The 22,392-nt window shown below is 39.5% G+C and overlaps 1 protein-coding gene across 1 annotated transcript in view; it reads right to left on the bottom strand.

Annotated features, from left to right (window-relative positions):
* Nucleotides 1–22,392, bottom strand: part of OSBPL11 (oxysterol binding protein like 11) — a 41,876-nt gene that overhangs the window by 16,464 nt on the left and 3,020 nt on the right. The window contains exons 2-6 of the mRNA XM_063340536.1: nucleotides 8,953–9,021; nucleotides 7,674–7,849; nucleotides 6,793–6,872; nucleotides 5,659–5,841; nucleotides 1,366–1,567 (exon numbers count right to left, since the gene is read on the bottom strand). Of these exons, the coding sequence (XP_063196606.1) occupies nucleotides 1,366–1,567; nucleotides 5,659–5,841; nucleotides 6,793–6,872; nucleotides 7,674–7,849; nucleotides 8,953–9,021 (710 nt within the window). The remainder of the gene's footprint in view (nucleotides 1–1,365; nucleotides 1,568–5,658; nucleotides 5,842–6,792; nucleotides 6,873–7,673; nucleotides 7,850–8,952; nucleotides 9,022–22,392) is intronic.

Raw genomic sequence — 22,392 nt, 5'->3', positions numbered from 1 at the left:
CAGGGAATAGGAAAATTTCTTCCAGTGTGAGTAACTTTGGAGTTCAAAGACTTGGAGAGGTGCCATGCAGTTTTTCATTTTTAAAATGAAATTTTGAACTGAAATACAGCAAAAGAATGAATTCATCCTATTCACATATTTTCTTTTAATGCCTGTAGTGATTTAAAAATCACTAAATATTTTTATATAGTTTTAATACTTCTATACAACACCTTTTTTCATCTTAAAAGCTAAACTAATTACAGTTCTGAAATAATATGCACTGGCAAAGCAAGTACCACAAATACTATAGGAATACGGGAAAGATAAGGTAAGAGAAAACTTACGAGTACTTTGTTACATACTTACCATATTTACCATATCTGTTGTATAAGAGAACACTCAGAAGCTTTTTGCTCACAAAAAGCCACAAAGTAAATATATGAAAAAAAAAGTCACAATAAGATGCAAAAGAATTTACAAACAGGAAAGCACACATGGCGTTCCATACACTGCACAGAAACTAGGTGGAATGATACCAGTAAGCACCTACTTCCCAGGGAGGGATCAATTTTGCAGACATAGCAACATATTTATCTGCTGTCTGTGAATGCATGTTGTTCCACGCCTATTAGCAGTGGGGTTTGTGGTTGGTTTTTTGTGTTTCTTGGAGCAGTTGGTTGTTTATCAAAAGAGATTTTTTTAAAAATCTTTTTTTTTTTTTTGACCTTTAACCAATTTGCATTTGCCTACAAGTCTGTTCTGGCCTCAGAATGGAATGCAATACTTAGACTAGGAGGTTAACTCAAAATAAGGATACCAATACTGTTGATATATCAGCCTATGCTTTAATAATAACCTGTGCATATGTAAAGCTTTGTATTTTAACACTCAACTAGAAATGAAAGCTACACACATGTAAATGTTATAATAGGTATTTAGTGTGTAAAAAAAAAAACATGACATTTGACAGAGCTGTACTGGACGCTACGTATCCTAGAATCTGCAACGCCGTAAGAGTCACCTTCCACTATGACTGTTCCTGAGCTGCCAGTTACATCCCAAAGGCAGCCTTCTGGCTGGGGTACCTGTTGTACTTTATTCTGTTGTGAGAGGCTCCCAACAACTACATGTTACATTTATACAGCTGCTGGCCAAGACTTCTTGACAGAAAAGAGAAAACAATAATAAATAAATAAAACGATACGCATGGGAGTTCTACCCAATGCCAGCAAGTCAGACTCCAGAAAAACTGGCAAGAAACCAGGCAGCCAGCAGTTTTCTCTACCCATGTGAAACTGCATTTACTGCAACTAGTATTTCTGCAAGAAGGAAAGGATTCGCATTTGTTACAAGGTTCTGCTCTTTGTGAGCATCTATACCCACCTGCTGGTAAGGATCCCTTTTGTTGAGAAGCATGTTGTAACTGGAGAATATGGAAACAGTCATTTAAGCAGTTCATGGTTGCCATGGAAGTTGCTTTCAGCATTAATAGGTCTTGATCCAAGGATGTAAGGTGACCGGAGACAGGAAGGCATTCTATGCTCCTGATCAAGTCTCTCTGCTGGCCCTCAGCCTGAGACATCATCTGTCAAACAACACAGTCATTTATCAGGTCATGAAAGCGTGTTGTGTGGTACATGTTTAGCTGTGCACACAGAGGATCCCAAATGATTTTATGACAATAATAAAACTAAAAGGTAATAGATTGTATACAGTTAACTGTACTCTTTTTTTCCTTGATGCAGCTACTGAAGAGTCATTGAATGCATGATGAAGTTCCCACAGCAATACATGGCACCTTATTAACAAGCAAAAGAATATCAAAGTGACTTCAAAAAAGAAGCAAAGAGGAATTTGAATGTGATACTTGCTACAGTAAATATCAAACACTTTCATGCTTGGTTGATAGGGACGGGGGGGGGGGGGGGGGGGGGAACCTCCCACACGCTGTGTGAGGAGTAATTAAGCTGTGCTCCGCACAGCCTGGAAGAGGATCTATGAGGTACTATCCACTGGTATCAAGAGCTTTTCACTCCCTACAAGAAGGAAAGGAAAATACCTGTATCACTCAGTTTGGCTCAAACCATACAGGATTCTCATTTATTGTCTGCACTGACACCACGTTTAGGATCACTATCTCACTGTTCACTCTGCGGGAGGGGAAGAAAAAGCAGCAGGATTTTTCATTGTTCTCCTTCTCCCCCAAGCTTCTTTCCTCCTTCCTGCTGGCACAGAGCACCCCTACATCACAGAACTTGCAACAGCACATTTGCCTGCAAGAGATATAGTGCTGAAGCACACCAGCCATCAAGCAGCACACTGTGGTCTTCAAAAACCCACATACTTCCTTCCTTGCACTCACAAAAGCAAAATATTGTCTGATTTTGAATCATGGGGATAAGGCAAACCTTCTATACATGCTAGTGTCCCTTTTCTGGGGAGGTACAACAACAGCGTTAATGTAACTGGATAGCACTACTCTGCCATCATTACATGTTCTGGCAGTTAAGTTAAATGTAAGAACAGATTGATTCAGCAGAGCAGAAGAGGAATTTCTTTAAAGAACCTAAAATGCATTCATACGTTTAAATACTTAGTTTTTTAATTCACCAATCCTAGCAGTATCCTACTGATTTTTTTTTAATTTTTTTTTTTTTTTTTTTTTTTTTAAGTACCTTTGCCTGCAATCCCTTCCAGGAACCGCTTTTAAGGTTTTATGCAATAAATACTTAGGCAATATGTACTCATCAAGTTCACAGTATGTGGTATTTGGAACATTTTAGGGCTTGGCTACATAGCATGCTATGGTGTGAATTTACAGAGCACTGGCTCTTTGGAAGCCGAATTAACTATGCACACTCAGCCTTAGTATGTCCCAAGAGTGACAGGGCAGAAAGATAGTAAAACACTTGGTTATATAGCCTTGCCTATGCAAACACATCAATTGTTAGCAGAACGTGTGTCCTATTTTCAGTCATGAACGTGATATGAGTCTTTGAGTGCAAGTTTTTTTTCAATACTTTGAAAAACTCTGCTAGATTTGAACAAAAAAAAAAAAAGCCAAACTATAAAGAAGACACAGATAATTAGGCGACAAATCACTGCAACACTTCTGGTGATCTTCACTCTTAGTAATTTACTATGTGGTAGCACCCAAGCACCTCATTCCAGGACCAGGCCAGACAACAGGACAAGCCACGTTGCACTGAGCATTGAACATCAAATAGGCACATCTCCCCTTTCAAATAACATACTTTGAACAGTCCTAAGTTTTTCCTGCTTATACACTTGGATTTGTAAAGGAAAAAAAAAAGGAAATAGTGCTTGGGGAGGAAAAAGCACTGCGATTAAAACCTCAAAATCTATCAGAAATACACAGGCCATAGTTCTCACTTTGCAAACACACACACCTGCATTTAGTGCAAGTCACATAAAGATCCTCTTAGATCTCCTGTTTAACAACACATCCGAGTCAGCAGCGTGACATGTATTCGGCCAAGAACAAGGGGAAGAAGGGAAAGGGGCTGACAGAAGCAGCAGCTACAGTGCAATTCACGGGAAAATTAAAAAAGATCACCGTGCAGCAGGTGCTTTGAAAGAAAAGCTGTTCTACCTTCAGCTTCTCAAATGGAATTTGTAAGTACTGAAGCTGTGTCATGCTCAAGTGTAACAGGCATGCACCTGCCCTTTTTTAACTATATCTAAAGAAATAAAAAATAAAAAGTAGGCATTGTCTCTAACAAGCACTTTAGCTTCAAAAAGGTAAGCAAACTGACTTTGACATTCAGAAAAGCTACTATTACCGAGGATCCTTCATCTGTACAGGCCAAAAAAATTTTAAGTTGATAAATAATCACGCTGTGTCACCAAACTCAACAGTCAAAAGAGAACCTGAATAGTTTTCTGTGCTCTTTGCAATGCTAAGAAAAATCATTCCACTTTACTTCCCACCCAGTGAGAATCCCAATTAGAAGATGCAAGCCACTGCTTCAGTGCTCCAGCTCACACACTCCCCGCTTTCCTCCCTCAAGTTTTGAATGCCACATTGCCATTTGAAAAGTCAAAAAGTTAAAAAACCATTTCTGAAGCATTACCTCACTTAAAGAGGATAGCTTCTCAAACACCAAAATACAATAACAGATAAAAGAAATAAAAACTGCTAAGAGAGCTACAAGCATGACTTCTGTAAATGTTAACGCCATATTCTGTATTGTTGCTATTTTCGTGCAATAGGTAGGGAAGTGCCAATAATATTTAAGTTTACCATATGTTGTAATTGTTGTCATAAACTTCTTACTAGTGTGGTACAAGTAAGACATAACTTGACAAATCAAACCGAAAGACTGTATAGCTTCAGTTTTAAAGTGAATTTGGAAGAAAAACCTCTCTCGGAGGATAAAGCAGACGAACCAGCTCATAAAAAACAGAAGCCACAGGATGAAGTTTTCCTGGGTACCTGACAGGAATTCACATGTCCTTGCATTAGCACTATAGGAGACTTTATTGTTGTTAGAGAATATAAACAGGATGGCAGCAGCTACCCTTTTGCAAGCCATCTGCAGGAACAGTCTGCTGCAGACAGAGACTCACAGATTCTAAGGTATAAAGAGGCAGTCACCTCATCTAGCCTACTGAATAATTATGCCATAGGACTTGATTTAAATCAAAGAACAATGACAATGGCAGCATACCATACCAGGGAAAGTATTTTCAACACCCATTTACAGCTGCCCACTGATGAATTTACCATAGTACTCAGCTGCATATTTTAAGGTTAATGACACCCACAATACAGAGCACGCTTCTGTCCCAGCTTGTCCAAGTTCAATTTCCAACTAGTCACGCTTCCTAGATTAAAAGCCCTCCATTAGAAACTTATTTTTGCCAAGAAATGTGTTACACAGCACGAATTACACTAACATTACAATACTCATTAATAGGAATATTACTACTAAGTAACACAGGTTCGTAATTCAGCAGTTAATTTTGCTTTAGTATTAGCTTCCGATTTGCATGATCTACAGTATAAATATTCACATGTTAAATCAACCAGCAGGCAGTCCATTCTGGCAGTCAAGATGAAACGGTAATTATTTCTGGTTTATCCAAAATATACTACACCTGCATGTATAGTGAAAAAAGCATAGTTCCAAATTGCTCATTTTATTTTGCTCTCTTTTAAATCACATCCATCCCTACACAATTTGGCCACACAAATTAGCATGCTAGAAAGTGGTATTAGGATACTTAAGCATCAATCATGACCAATTTCTCCTTAGTCATAGGAGATAGACGTACAGCTTAGTTGATTCTTCTATAGCTTAACACAGGAATAAAACAGTGTATGATATAATAGCATCACAGTACGTGTGATATTATACTGCCTTAAGGATATTCCCTTGTCATGTGTAGTGCTAGGACTTGCAAGGGTGAGAACATGCAAAATTCTACCTTGAGCATCAGAATATTATCGCGGAGTACAAAAGTCTAGAATATAAATCACGTACTTCCACAATTAGCCAAGGCAAGTAATTTATCCTCACACAACTAAGCAATAATAGCTTCGGACATATTATTGACAATATGTTCAACCAAGAATACCAGGTTTCTCTACAATCCTACAAACAACAGGACAGCTTTTTCAAAAGATTATTAGATAGTTTAAGGCATACAAACCTCTCTAACATCTACAAGGTGGTCTGGCTGCATAATAGGAACTCTTTTCCCAGTTGATAACCTGTGATGTCCAACATTGAAAAAGGAAACTGCATTTTGACTGGGTCTTCTTTGCACACCAGGAGAGCTGGCACTTCCTTGGGATGCAAGAGAGAAGCTGCGAGATTTCAGAGGAGGGTTGTTCTAGTGAATAAATAAGCATATTGAGAAACATTTACAATTAATTCCTAATAACCAGCAAATATTCTAATTTGAAAGATACAGCAGAACAGTTTAATCGTTGATTTTTTTATAGAGCAAGGACAGATGACAAAGCCTTAATAATGTATTAGTAGCAACTGCTAAATATTTTGCACTATCTGCTAGCAGTTGACCTGTTTTATAGTCTAATTACAAACAATCTGTGAAATGAGATTGATCAATATGTACCACTTCCGATTTGAAAATTAGTCCTTGATCTGCAACAGTACTATAAGCTGACTACTAACAGATCCTGCAAGGATCAAGCTCACGTTTAAGAGAATGGGATGTCATTTAGAACTATTAATTGAACTTATCTCTTACAACAAAGCCAGCTACAAAATGTTGATCCTATCTTAAAAGCAAGGTTTTATTCAGGTATCAGAACAGGTGTTATGGTAATCAGGAGGTTCTATAAAATACAGTATATTTGCAACCAACGCATGGTTAGCAAATGGAAGCAACTACCCTAAGATATAGTGTTGAGGAGCTGCTTCTCAGACACGGGAATTCATCCTAAATGTATTTGTGGGATGTTGAGTGGTTTTTTAAAAAAGGCCAAAAAACCCTGGAAAGCTCACAAATGGAAGGGCTTCAATTAACACTGAAGACCTGTACATTTGCCCATTTAAAAAAAAAAAATAATGCAAAACCACTGGAAAGGAAGACCATTCAGCTGTTCAGCAGCAAACTGACTTCACTTTGCGTCATTCCTAAAGCATATTTCTATTACAAGTCAGCTATTACTCAAAAATCTTTCTTAATGTAATTGTCAAGCTCAACCACAGGCCCTTTTGTAGTCTCTCTCTTAGATAACAGGATAGCTGTATTTGGAACTACCTCTACCATCGGCCTCAATTACTTTTGCCCATGAAAGTATCAGTCATACAATACCTTTCCAATAGCTTCCGTGTGATGCTGTGTGCATATCTGTAGCCTGCTAACCCAGTGTTGCCGTTCTTTAGCATCAGTAGCTAATAAAAACAAACAAAAATGATTATGACATTCTGAAGCATTGGCAAAAGTCTGCTTAATTCTTTAAAACAGACAGAAGACTTTAACAGTACAAAGTATTTTTTTACCTAAAATTTGCTCAGCTGACCAGCAATTAGCTATAACCTTAAATAAAGTTCAACAGAAACGGCATGTACTACTTTTTTTTTATTTTGTAACACAGAAATAACTTCAACAAACAATAACTCCCCTTACACACATTTTAATCTAACAACATGACACATTTTCCTCAAATTAATGACATGAGTCATGAGGACATTTGACTAATGTCCTGAATTAGATAATGACAGCAAGTCTTCAAGGGAAGAAATACTGTGAGATATTAGCCCAGATTTCCATCGCCTGCAAAATCAGACAATGGGCTTCTATAACCATCACAAGAAGGCTAACATATTGAACATCAGGAATAATGTAGCTCTGTGCAAGCATCAACGCTGTACTGTTACATACAATGATTCAGAAAGCACTGAATCAGTACAGTTTAAGGACACTATACACGAAGGTTAAACTCCATTCTAGACATCTTAAGTTCAATGGTTTTCTGAAAGTCATCAAATCCAAAGTAGGGAACCCTTCATAAAGAAGGACGGTTCCTCAGTGAAGAGTGGGATGAAGGTTTCACGTATAACTCTCAGTGCAGCAGTCTGCCAAACAATTTCTCTTGCTTTGGACCTGCTGCCAAACCCTGCAGAGCAGCCACAGGTGAGAGCCAGGAGTGTCCTCTAGTGGAAGAATCCCCTGCCCAATAATCTAGGTCCTACCTCTTAGTTTATACTGCTCCCCACTGGCAGCGTTGACTGTAAAGGTGTGAGAGTCTTCATCACTGGGTGAAATTACAGCTCCAGCTAGCTGCAGGGTACCTCTGGGCTTTAGATGTCTAGACTGCTCATTCACAAAGTACTCGAGCAGGCCAGCATCATTGTTTAAAACAAAAAATCTGCAATGATAACAAAGCAAATACATTAAATAAGAACACCTCATTCTTTTCCAGGTGTTTTTTTGGTGGGGAGGAGGGCAAGCATAGGGAGAAGTCAAGAACTTTCATTTCAAGTTGGCACAGATGGGGTTGGAACTTTAAGACTTGAGTCAGTACAACCCCAAAACATACGAATTATGTCCCCAACAAGACTGCACAAAAATTAAGTTCTTACCAATTTTTTCCTCAGAGACCAGGGATGCTATTTCACAACAGAATAGCTGTGCCCACAGAAGAGTGCTATTGCAAAATTTGGAGAATTAAAAGAATATCCTGAACCTCTAAGGCTTACTACATCCTTAAACTATATAAATTAAGGGTAAAATAGCCCCAGATACAAAACAGTCAAGATATAAAACTGCGAAACTGAAGCAATTCCAGATTTAAAAAAAAAAATGAAGTAGACATTATGTTTCATCTATTCAGCCAAGTTTAATGATAAGTGTATCGACACAAGTCACTACATGCCAGTAGTAGCACAGGAATTTGGCCACTGTGGTATGCTAAGGACTTGTTTCTCCAATAGTAATTTGGTTGCACTGTACTGCTCTAGGAACAGCATCAATCAGGAAGCCTGACCAGAGAGTTTATCTGTCAAAGAAAAGCAAATTATTCAAGGGGGAACAGACATCCTGGAGAACTAAAGGGAAAAATCTTGCTTCGGTCTGAATTTTCAGTAAAGAAGTCTTAATTTTTTTTTTTTTTAAATGATGGCATGATTTAGCATAAAGCTGAACACTCAGGAGGAAAAACACAGATAACATTTTTAATGGAAAAGGAAAAAAATAATGCTGTACATGCTTTTTACACATACAAGCATAGTTATAAACCATCAAATGAGTTAACTGCTACATGCTACCTATCCATTTTTTTCTTATTCACACCTTAATACAATTCATCTACACATTAGTTTAACCTATATTAAAAAAAGCATAAGAATCTTCCATAAAGTTTGCTTAATAGAAAAAGAGAAATACAAGTATTCTTAAAAAAAATCTGAAACATGTTCACTTAAACACTGCAAAGACCAACATTACCAAAAAGCAGCATCATAAAAGACTTACCGATATTGCCAACCAGTGACGAGATTGGTATATTTCATTAAGTAGCCACAAATATTTTCCATGTGATCACTATTATTAAAAAAAAAAAAAAAAAAAGAGAAAAGCAATCAGACCAAACAAATTCTAGATCTTACCAGCTTTTGATCATCATTATCTATTCTCAGAAAATGAATTTTCACTGTCATTTTTAGAATTGCACTACTGATTTAATAAAACTATCAACACTTAACAGATCTTTCGGATTCATGTCTAAAATTATTTCATAAGACAATTTAACCAGATTTACTGGACTCCAAATAATTTCAAAGCATAATTAGTTTCACCAATACTTGAGTTTTATTCAGCAGGCACTTCTGGACACATCTGTACTAGTTTTGAGTAATTAAAGATGTAGTATCCATGCTTCTTCTCTTTCCTGCTTCCTCTTCTAAGCAAGGTTCATATTTTTGGACCCCTGGACAAAATTAACTTTCACTAGTTTATTAACAGAAACTTGATCATGGAGACTAACTAAAAACACTCCCCAGGTACTCCTACACCAGTGTGGTTTTATTTATTTTTAACATCAAGAAGCCTTCCCAACTACACAAACAATCAAGCTCTTGAACAGATGTTCTACAGAACACAACATGTGGGTGCAGGTCACATCAAGATACTCTGAAACGTAAAACAAGAGCCAAAACATCTCCTCCTCTGGCCTGGCAGGAAAATCAGGTACTTTCTTTTTTGAAGCTTCAACTTGCAACATCCACCAAAACCAAAAACCCATCGAGAGCTTTCAGCATGGAGGCTTAATACCACTACAGGCAAAATACATTGCCACTTCTGAAAATCAGTTGTCCTAAATAAGACTTGTAAGTCCTATGGCTACAAGCTAATCATCCTAAAATAACAATTTAAAGACCTATTTTATACTGTACATTCCCAAAATTCTAGAAATGCTACCTTAATGCCCTCGTCTCTTACAGCAGGGCACAACCTTACATTGAAGAACACACTCTTATCAGACAATTCAGGTCCAGCATAAGAAAAATTCCTATTATTCCAATGAATAATGGAAACAATGCCCCAAATATCACATACTGACTACCTGCTTTTTAAAGAAGCTTGTATTTAACCCATCTTGTTTAGATTTCAACATAATACTTCTGTAGCTTTTAGTATGTTGAGGATTAAATGAAAATTATTCAGTCCATTGGAGCAGCAGCCTGTCTTGGTCGTTAAGAAGCTGAAGTACCCCCATGTCAGCAAAAGCGGAAAGGGGAGGAAAAATAGGACTGCTAGAGCCAAGGGATCACCTTCCCTGGTGGATTTTGCTTGCAAACACAATCAGACCAAGTAATTGGTGTAAGTCTCATATAATGGCTGAAGCTGCTCTCTACACTTCATTTCTAAACAGTGTCAGTATCATCAGATTAGTCAGATACCTAACAATTCAATAAATATAACACAGTAAGTTTCATCCTAAAGGATGCTATTTAGAATGCCACTAACGCAGACAACCGCAAACACTGCCATATGAATCAACGCTGTATCACTGCCATTCAGTAGTACTATTCAAAGAAGAGATGCAAGAATGTACGTTTTAAGAAAAACCAAGTTGCTGATCTTTTAAATGTAACATTTAAAACCAAAAATATGCGTTCTAGCTATTTCTGCAGCAATCAGTATTGCAGTAACATCCTGCAATGGAGAGCAGCCAGTGGGACTGTCTAGGAATTTAATTTCTAATAGCTCATTAAGTGGTACTACAGATAAAAATAAAACCGAGGAGCGCAGAGGGTATTCAGGCTATCATATACTTTAAATGTACAAAAATGCTACAGGAGACATAGCCAAACTCATCCTCTGCAGACGCCTCTCATTTGTTATTATTGGCATACAAGGGAAGTACAGTTTAGACTTGCTTGCTGTCTTAATTTAGCTGAAAATTATGAGATTGCATAGCCATAAAAATGTATGAGCTTGGTTTTTAATTGCCTGAAAATTGTCCCCAGTCACAGCTAATTGTTTTTCAGTTTTAGTGCATGCAAGTGTCAGCCTTGCTTTTCAGTTTGGCATCGTACATAGCCCCACACACTCAGGCTAGAGCTGCTGTACTCTCCCCTTAACTAACGTGCCTAAATCAGAGGTATGTTTAGCAGAACCCAGAAAAATCAGAAAAGTAACTTCAGACTGCAGTGAATACAACAGGACTATATGTATGGCCTTGGAACTCCATTCATCTGACATGGGTAAATTAAACAGTCTTTGATTAAAATAATTTGACAACTTTTTTTTTTTTTTTTTTTTTTTGAGTGCAACAGATGAGATAGCTGATTTTGTCAGCCTTTAGAAAAAGTCACCATAGAAGGTAATGCAGCCCTTTCGGTGACATACTTCCACATGGAATGAGCGCTTGACTACATTTTACCTTCACCAGCATGTTCCTCTCCACTTGGATTTTCAGTTTGACTAGACCCAAACTTCTCCAAATGCCTCCTCTTCAAAAATTCCTATCTCTAGCCTCAGCAGTCCCAAAAGTTGATGGTTTATCCGAAAAACTTCGAAAACAGCCCCCCCCCCGGAAGTCTTGAGAAAGTGCCTGAGAACAAGCAAGCCAGTCACCTCCAGCATTGTAGACGCTGCCAATCTGGAAGGAGCATGTTGCAGCAAGCACAAGTGCATGATGTTAAACACACTGATCAGCTGTTTTTCAGAATCCCTACCTTTGCACAGAGGTGGTCCTCAAACCCCATATCTCACACAAAAGAGCTATAACTCAATGTACAAGGGAAAGCCGAGAAGTACCTTCAGCAGGTATCTCCCACTCACATGCAAAAAGACCTCATTCGCCTGCACAAGATCATGGAAACATGCTAAGCACTGATGGCCAAACCTCAATATAGAAGAGCCCAACAAGCAGCGGCGGTGGCTGGTGTGGATCCTAGGACACACGACAGTCAGCTGCGGGGACAGATTCCTTACAGACTAACCTCTGCAGCAGGGCAGGAATATGGAATATAACATGCTGACTGCCAGGGATGAGAGACTGAGCTGTGGCTTGCTTTTTGAGAGGCCGGAGAATGTTAGAAGAGCCAAAGTCCAAAGAGATGAAGCATGAACAGTGGACCCTGCTAAACGAGACGCTTCTTGGACAATATTAATTAAGTTATTTTCCTTCTTAATTGTGTTCATGCATCTGCAATAGAACTGCACAAACCCAAAAGACTGTATTTAGTTTTCACCCTGTCAAAGGCGGCGCAAACCTTTAGCACCCATGTAAGTAACAGACAGAATCATAGAATTGTCTAGGTTGGAAGAGACCTTTCAGATCACCGAGTCCACCTATCAATCTAACACTTACAAAAACCATCATTAAACCATGTCCCTGCCTGAAGGGCATGAAAAACTTGATTAATATTTAAAACATTTCCCTTGACAATATAAGGGCCTAGAGGCAAAAAAAATAAGCAAATAGAAGAGTAAAAACATAGACCTTACATGCACTGATCATATTATCCCTAGCATAACTTCCCACACCACGTGGGCCAGGGAATTCTCAGTGTTTGAACTAAGGCTTATTTTTAAATAAGTAACAATTTTATACACTAAAAAGAGATATTTAAATCCAGTCTGCAAATTGTACTTCACAAAAGGCAGATCCTATAACTGTACACAAACCCGTTACAGAACTACAGTTAGCCTCCTCCTCTTCTCGGTAAGCACTAGTACTTTTCTATGAATACAGAAAAACATTCTCAGTGTCATTTATGAACAACAAGGCCACGGAATCATAACTAGAGCATTTCTTCAATGATTTTAAGATTAGTGCCTCCACAGCAAGAGTTAAACTACAATATTTGTTGTTGCTAAAGCAGTGTTGTAAGGCAGTTGACATCGTAGAAAGAAAAACAAACACAAAACCCCAGTAATATTTCACTAGCACGGAATTAACAGCAAAGCATTTCAGAACACTACAGAAAGCTTTTAAGATGACAGTCTTTGAGAACAAGAGGTTGAGGTTCAGGCACTGGCTCTGCTCACAGAAAACCACAGTTTGTAAAATATAAGTAAGATCTTTCTTAAAGCCCTTACCAGCATGTTTCTAATGAAACAACAGCAAAACCTGTTTCAAAGTCACCTGTGTGCCTCGGAAGCCTCCTCAATCCCCCATATTGGGGCTTTTGACTTCTAGAAAACAGATTTCAGAAGTGAATTTGACACAAAACAACAACTTATCTCAGCACTGACAGTGAGACCTGGCTGCACTGGGATCCTTCACAATTTTAAGAATACCTTTGCATTCACACTGCTGCCTACGTGCATGTACACGTACCTATGGGTACACGTACCTTTTCATAGCCAAGATGCTGCTGTTGCTATTCAAAATGCTCACAGCAGTCTCCCATTGTCAAAGAAACAGCAACAGCTCCATAACAACGAGTCAACAACCTCTAAAGTCCATATTTCTGTAGGAATTCTCAAGCCCTTCTGTCAAAGAATGACAAAAACCCCATGTTTAAGTGTTGCAACAGACCTGTCACAGCCTTAAAGATGTAAAAAAACCCCTTAATTTTCACTTTTGCTATTTTAAGTGAGGATACTGCGCAAATCACAATCCATGAAAAATTAATTCAGGAACTTTTGGTACAAAACCTAACTCCAGCCCAGCAGATTTACCAACCCTCAAAATCTGGGTTGGTTTGGTTTGGTTTTTCCCCGAAAGGCTGAACACCACTGAACTTGGCTGCCCATTATATACACTCTTTTAGTTTATAAATATTGTGAGATGGACTGAAACTTTCCCTGTAAGCAAACGACTGAAGTCTACAAAAATTCAGAAATCAGTTCATGTTCTTTCCAGAAAACTATCCCTCACCATCTTCAAAGATGTTAACCACAAGCCAGATATCTACATAAAATACTATAGGAATAAAACATTCACAAAGGATTACTGTTAGTTTATTTATCCTTTTTTAGTTTTATTTGTCCTTTTCTAGTTTGTCTCTTAAGTTGCAGCAGCTGTCTTACAGGCTGGTCTTGTGTCCTGGAGGAGGAATAAGACAGTGATAGTCAGGCCAAAATTTCCCTTGTATCCTGTTTACATGCAGCATCTGAGTCTTGAACGCAGATGCTGAGGAACAGCAGTCTCAGAATGACATCCTTCAGGAGCTTCAGCCAAGACACCCAGGCTCACACCTGACAAGTGCTGGGCCAACATTTTCTCCAAGAAGAAGCACCGCTGCAGAAGGCATCTCCACCCTTTTTTCCAACCCCTCACAGTGCAGGTCTCCCCAAAAGCCCCACCTAAACAAACCATTGCTAGCAGTGGTACAAAAATAACACCCATGTTGAAAGCAAGTACAGAAAACTTCCAAGACTGCCCTTCTGATGATTTTAATTTTGCACCGCACGAGATACTTAGAGCAGCCAGGTCTCTGAAGACCCAACAGCTGTTTGAAGAGCAACCACAGCAGCCAAAGGCTTCCCCACAGACTTGCATAAGGCCTGGCTTCAAGCAGCAGCTGAGTACTGAGTATGCATGGATTTTCTTCCAGCAGGAAGGATGATCAGGAGCTGGAGCCCATGCAGATGTTGCGGAAGACTCCTGAAGCAGGGCGGGGGGGGGAGGCAGGGTAGCCTCCATAGCTGCCTTCACCACCGTTATGACAGTGCCTTCAGGCCCTGACCAAGGGAAGAGGCTCCTTTCTACCGAGCTCACAGCAAGATGCGAAAACCCAGTAAAAGAGACCGTCTTCAGATTAAAAGCTAGCAAGGCACAAAGAAAAGGAAAGAAACAAATCAGGATTGTAACACTGCAAACCAATGAGTGGTTTTGACTACGTAGTTTGAAAAATGCAGTAACCATTTTCACTTCTTCATCTCTATCTGCCTATAGGCTCACTGTCTGTAATAGCTTACTTTTTCCTCATTGAATACTGCAAAGTGCTTATCTACAACACACTGATTCCCCTTTTTGCTACATGGAGGGAAAGGGTGAGGGAGAAGGAAAAAAAACCAAAACCAGCCAATGTCAGCAACAGAAACTTTGGGCATATCTTCTGCAACTGCAAAGATCACTTGCTCCCAAGAAATCACCACCATGTTAAGCACACTCCAGTCCCACGGCTTGTTGATAAGCATGGGTTCCCCAGTACACCCAGCAAGGTAAGGCAGAAGCCTCCGTGTTACTTACAGAGCATCTACATCAATAAGTTAGCTCTGCGTTTCCAAACAGCTTTGGGAAGAAAGAACAAGCTAACCTTGCTGTGGAATTCACCAGCAGTGCCCTACAGTCAACTGTAAAGTGGCAGCAAAGTTCCTGCTCTTCAGCTCATGTGCTTTTGACTATTCAATTATAAGATTAGAAACCAACAACAAGTGCAAGAAAAAAAAAAAAAAAAAAAAAAAGATCCACGCCATGACAAGAACATTGACAGCAGACCCTGGGGATGCTTCAGAATACCTACTGCTTGGCCACAAGCATGCTAGCAACACACACATTCTCATTAGATATAAAAACATCTCTTATTACGCACTCTTGTAAACCCTTGAGAGAGCAGACATGCGTTGGAAGAGAGGGTTGCCATGAAGGAAGGGTGCGGCAGAGCCAAAATTAGCTGTCGGCTGTCCCTGAGCCCAGCGTGACGCAGCCCAGGCTTCCCCACCAGGGGTGTGGGGCTCTCCCATTGCCCAGCTCTCCCAGCCCCTGCTACCAAAACTGCAGTTCCGTTTGCACCAAAAGTTTCTGTCAATACTAGTGCTCCAGGGAAATGATAAATCAGGCTTACAGTTTGTTTGTTTTAAAACCATCCTAATTAAACTTGCATCCGATTCTCCTCTTTTATGCATTAATGACAGAGGTCAGTTATACACAAATGAAACTATTTTAGTGCTTTTGCAGGGTAGCAACAGGAAAAAAAAGGAAAGACATAATATTTAATTAATAAGTAGCAAAACACTGCTCTCACTGGACCACTGTAAAGCTGGTTATTTAACTACTTTATCATTTAGAGAGCTCTTTAGCTCTCAAAGTACATCTGGAAAAACACTGCAGCGAGTTTCAGCTAAGCAATTTCTCTTGCACGTACATGAACACCTCAAGTCAGCAAGAACTCCACTGACATACAATTTATTTGTGGATTTGCATCAGCATAACACAACTGAAGCTTGACCCAAGAGTCAGTAGCCAATCCTGCAGGTTTTTCTGCAATGATAACTACAACTCAAGCTATCACTGGAAAAATAGCTGTAGATTTAGCCAACAACATTTTAGAGATGGAGCATACAAAAAACAGGCACCTCAAAAGATCTGAACTCTACACTGGATACCTCTGGAGAATGATTGCTGCCTGCAGCTTTGCTACCATTTACATTATCAGCTTACACTGGCACACCGTAATGCACAGTTTCACATATTGTTATCAAAACCCAAAACTTTCCCCTGAAGTCTAGTTTCAGAAAGCTCATGCAGTCAAATTAAAGCTACTCTGCTCAGCAAACGGTACTGGCAAGTAAGCAAGACAAACACACTTATGGGTGAGCATCCTTGCAATTTTGGACTATCCGCTACCTTCAACACCTCAGAAAGCAGCAGATCCTAGCCTTTCCAGGGGATCCCAACTGTCCAGAGGAACGGGCTGAGCAAGACCACCTGAACGTTGACAAAAGCAATGCAACGCCTTGTGCCTGGGTTGGACTAACCCATGGATCAGTGCAAGCAAGGTACGTTGTGCCAGACAAGAAAAGGCTGAGTGACCTGGGTCTATTCAGCCTCCTTCAGAAGCAGGGAAGGCTTAATGGGAATCTCACCACTGTCCCCCATACATACGGGGAAGATGGAGTCAGACTCCTTTCAGAGATGTAGAGCAGCAGAGCAATGGTCTCAAGTTGTAGCAAAAAAAAATTTCCTTGTTTGACACCAGGAAAAATTCTTCAAAATGAGGGTGGGGTAAACTCTGGGCCAGGAACCCAGATAGGCTGTGGCATCTTCATCCTTGGAGACACCCAGAATGCAAGCAGCAACCCTGAACGACCTCTTCTAACTCCAAAGCTGGCCCTGCTTTGAGCAAGAGGCTAGACTAGAGATTTCCTAGAGGTCCCAAATTACTCTATAATTCCTGGATATAGAGAAATTGAACAAAAATATTCTTACATTAAAATTGAGGCATTGAAGGTACCAGAAGGTTTAAACTTTAATTAAGAAAGCACATGTATTAACTTAACCAGCTATGATTATGCCAATACGTAAGAAGAGTAGGACTAGTTTCTTGTTCAGTGCTTTAAGTGGACAGTGATTCCCAGATAAGGAATTATTCAAAAGTGCTCCTCTTCATCATGCAATGAGCATCAGGTATTATTCATGTGGCACCCATGTGCTAATAAAGAGTTTCTTTATGTTTTTCATCTCTTGTGCTTGTTATTGACATTTATGGAGCCATGTACCAAACAATACAAGGATGCCACATTATCATTCCATTTGACTTACAGAGAACTGAGGCACAATGAATTTGCAGCCTCTCTAACTTTGAGATAGTTGTGGCCCCATTTTACTTAGAGATTCAAATCACAGCTTCTGCTAATTTCAGCTGCAGCTGTGACCCTGCAAAAGATCAGAGCCAACTGAGAGAAAGAAAGAGGAACATACAGTTAGTGATTACAGGGGAAAACTAGTTTAAACAATATGACTATTGCCACAGAGGAAGTCAGAGCCAGGGTCAGAAGCCAGCTCCTTAATATAGCATCCCGCAGTTCTGCGCAGCAGACCTCATGCTTTCTGTTACATCGCCACTGCAATGAATGAAATCAGCTTCCCAACGCAAACTGGCCTCCTCAGGAAACTTATTTAACAATGCTTAAACATTAATCAAGATTTTCAAGATTTCCAGCCTCATCAAAAACTCAGGAATTTACACCTAGAAGAAAAAGAAAAAAGCATACCTGTAGCAAAAAGCCTTCCCTCTAACACTGACATTCCTGCACCAAAGCAGGTTGTTAAATCTAAGATTGTCAGCTGAACACACGAAGAAACAGCATTTCTCCTACCACACTCCACCCTGCCCTCCCCTCTCATTTCAGCATTAGACACAGAACACAGAACATCTGAAATGGTACAAGCTTTGCAAGCACCCTAAAAAGAAAGTTGTCTGGCAGCATTACAAGCAGGCAGTGATCCCCTGCAAGAAGAATTCATCAGCACTAGCAGGTGATCACAGTGCATGTCAAGGCAACGTCCTTAATTAAACAGGGGTCCTTGCACACGTGGCTTAATTTTCATGGTACAATGAATACAGTGCAAGAACGCACCTAGGATAACCTAACAGCAGCAGCTGGCAGTTTCTGCTTCTGTGTTAAGCAACACGATTAGGTGAGCCACATGCAGTTTGTTTTTCTTCTCTCTGGGGGGAGAGCGTGTGTGGCAGAGCAGGATGTTAATGTTGTAGGTAATTTTAATTAACTTGCTGCTACATAATTACATTAGAAAAGGTGAAGTTGAAAAACACCCTTTGCACTTAAGAGAAGGATAGAGATTTATAATGGCCATTAACTCCTGCAGAAATCTATTCCATGGAACGCACAAATTATTTGATACTTAGAAGCTATTCAAAAGTTTGTGATTCTTCAGTTTAGCTTAATTTGAACTCCAAATTAATATCTCAGTATTAACACAAGTATGCCAGAACCAACTCCCACATTTGTCACTCCTGCCCCAGCAAGTTTTACAGCCCGCCCATTCAACATGGGGATGCTCCAGAAATGGAGAGAGGGACACAGGGCTGGAGAAGGGAACCCAGACCTTGCTGACCTGGTTCAGGAATTGGGTTCAGGTTCCCTACTAGAACATGAACCATCGTGAAGCTCCTGTTTAAACTGCCCAAACTTCTTTCCCCAACTCTACCCACTTGTTACCCTCACACACTGATTTACTTCTCTTGATTTACAACACATCTGAGCTTCCATCTGCTCCAACCCCATTCTTCCAGGTCCTAAAAACATGTGTGAACATGAATGGCTCACCTGCCTTTTCAGAACTGCTCAGGGCTTCAGCAAGTGGTAAAATCAGCTTGATAAAAGATGACCTTAACATTTTAATAACACAGAATGGATCCTGAGGTGGATACAACCAGCTGACCATTTTAAATATGGGCATCTTGTCTATTCTAATGAGCAAATTATGTGAAGTGGAACATTTCTAAATTAAGTGTTATGAATATGGTATACTTTTTAAGCAAAGACTCAAATGAGGATAAAGAAATTCAGGCACCAGGTTTTTCTGTCTTTTCCCTCCAGCATACCAAACAAATGTGACAGCTGTCCTAATCTGATTTTTAGCAATGAATAAGAATACAACACACAAAATCGCAAAAATAAATTCTGAATGTCACAGCAACCACTTGAGAAACTCTTTTTTCCAGCATCTCATCTCAAAAGGCCAGCATCAAGTCAGAAAGCAAGCAGCAATGGCTTTCTGAAGGCCATGCAGTGGTGAGGTATCTCCACAGATCACTAGAAGTAAGGATGATCAGCTCTCCCTTTGAGACAAGCTTGATATCAGCGCCATCAGCCAACCCAAAAGCTGTCAGCAGAAGTGTATCAGCAGGAGCAGCAGAAACCCCATCCCCATAGGTGGTCAGCAGCTTGATGTCACAATGCCACCGGGTTCTCATGACACCGGGAAACTGAGGAAGTGGGGTGGCCTGTAAGAGCAGGGGAAAGTCGAAGCAGGAGCAGCCCTTGCCAGACCTCTCAGGTAAGACCACAAAATTACAGCCTCTCTCTGTCTTTGAGGTTCCACGTAAAGAAGGGGGCATCCATTACTTGGAACACAGAAAAATTCCACGTAGGATCGCAAAGAATTTTCTTTTAAGCAGTGCAGAGAGAAAACCCAGGACAAGGGAAATGGGTAATAAAAAGGAAGTACAAGGAGTACCAGCGTTGGAGAGAACTGTCCTAGGATGACACTAACAGTTACGTGAAGGTTTGGGAAGTTTCTTCTACTTATCAAGTGCTAGGGACTTTAACTTAAATTCTGGCCAGCTCTCAGGAGTCCAGAGTTAATTAGGTGAGCTAACACGCTCTGCTGCAGCCTAAGCAAGAATTTGATGCTTACATTAATACTATGATGAGAAATGTTAAGTTCAGAGACAAGAAAGGAGGACGGGCAAGGGAGAGGTTTGCAACATGAAGTGTTGTTACGCCACAACTCCTGTATCTGTTTCTACCAAGCTGGTTTCAGCTTTAAAGGCCAAACAAATGAAATTTATCATCCCAAGATCAAACATTTTTGGAATGTCACTAGAAATGCATAGAAACTAGAAAGACTCTATACATTTTCTTGCAACCAAGACTGACATCAATGACCTCAAAAGAAAAGATTCTTATAAACATCTACTCAGGAAGATTGTATCAGTTTCCAGACACTTCCCTTTGTTACTACTAATTAGATCCTTTTTGCAAGATAGCATGAATAAAAATCATAAACACTCCCCCAGCCTAGCTCAGTCCCACACGTGTTGCTTCCACGTGTTTGAAGTGCAATGAGTTGTTGGTCACCCTCCAAGTTAACTGGGATCAAACTCAGAAATAAGCATTTCCTTTAAAACACATTTGCTATGGGATCACTTTATGAAGAAGAGTTCATGATCATGTCCAAATGCAGAATTAAAATATATTCATGTGTTTCACCTATGAGTTCTTCGGTTATGTTATTGCACACTGACTTGCTCAAACACAGAAGACTGAATTAAGGTCAGTAATTGTTCACTCCCTTTTTTTACTATTTATGAAGAATGCTTACACAATGTCAACTGCAAAATGAAAAAAGCCCTTAAAAGAAGACTGGCAGCCATTTCAGTTGCTTTAAACTTGTTATCCTTTTGTTTTCCATACCAAAAAAATCACAATGTTACTCTCTTTGCTAAAAGCCTCTCACTCTAGCCCAAAGCCACATAGAGTAATTCTGCAAGAGAATCTGCCTTAAGTTGATAACTGATGACAAGCACAAGCCATCCAGCATAAACCCCCTTACCTACCATTGTCACCCCCTAGCAAGAAAAAAAAAATTTTAAAAAGTAATTTTAGTCTAGCAAGTTGACTCCTTTCCTTAGAAGCTAATTTCATCCAAATGTCTTTCTATACTAACTCACAACTGTGAATAACCCTGCAGCACTTAAGTAAACTTTAACGAACAGCTAACAGTTAACTTGCTTCCTTAAAAAAAGGAGCAAAAGACAATCTGTACCATTTTAAAAACATACATGGCTAAAGCCATTGTGAGCTGATGCTAAAACTATTTCAGAAATAAGGGACAAAGGCAAATACCTACCAAAATACACACAGAACCAAAAAGGACATAGGTTTTGAAATATAACTTATAAGCTTAAAAATCAGCAATCATTTGGGAAATTCATTAACATTTTACATTTACTTCTACCGGCAAGGGAAGAAATGCTGGGAATCCTTTTAATAGCAGCTGAATTGATTTATGTATTTGAGAGCAGAACCACTAAGAAAAACATAAGAGGATGGCACATTAGCACGCCTCCAACTGGGAAAGACAATCTTGTTTCTCTAGTCAACCACAGCACTTTGAACTTTTAATTTTCTAGATAAATGAGAACCAGTTATTGCAAGTAATTTTGCTCAAAGTTATCTGAAAGCCACTCAAGCCAGGCTGAAAGGACTTGTTAGACTTATCTGGCACATATTCTGACCAGCTCTCTATTAAGCTCATAGACACTGACTCTGCTTTCTGGTTGTGAAATTTTTTATGTTATTTGAATGACTACTACTCACATGTCACAGAAGTACCTGCCAAGGCTGTCTCCTTTCACTGCTTTGAAACTACTCTGCTCATTTAACCTAGAGCAAGGCAAAAACCAAATGAAGACAGTTAAGAGTAAAAGCAGAATTGCTGAATGCAAATAACTCTTTATATAGGCAAGACTGCACTTACTTCCTAGCTTGGTTACTGCTGAAAGTAAAGAAGTTGTTTAGAAAACATTATAATCTTAAATTACTTTACCAAGTAATCTTTTAAAAACTTGAAGTTATTCAGAAATCTCACCCTATGGTAATTATTTCTCTAAATTAAAATAGGGATAAAGAGTTTAGCGTGCAGCACAGCCTCTCAGGCTCTCTTTATCTACTTAATTGCAAGTTAACATTCACACAATTCCTGACCCCAGCCTGCAAAATGCTGCTGAGGGTTGGTTGCTCAGATGCACTCTGACCCTGATCATGTATTCACAAGCAAACAAGATCATTTCCTGTCAGATGTCTAAAACAGCAGTTTCTCCACAACTCTTAACTTTTATTAAGTCAAAAAAAAAAAAAGTCTCTTCCTGCTCTCTGAAGAAACTGAACCATTACAAATTTCAAAGGAGGCACTGCTGTACTGCCTGCCTAAACTCACACTACACGGGCTACAGGCAGAAAGTCTGCAGAGAGGTTCGGACA

The sequence above is a fragment of the Chroicocephalus ridibundus genome, chromosome 7, assembly GCF_963924245.1.
Source record: "Chroicocephalus ridibundus chromosome 7, bChrRid1.1, whole genome shotgun sequence".
Taxonomy (NCBI): domain Eukaryota; kingdom Metazoa; phylum Chordata; class Aves; order Charadriiformes; family Laridae; genus Chroicocephalus; species Chroicocephalus ridibundus.
The sequence above is the reverse complement of the archived record's forward strand: the minus strand, read 5'-3'. Positions and strand labels throughout refer to the sequence as shown.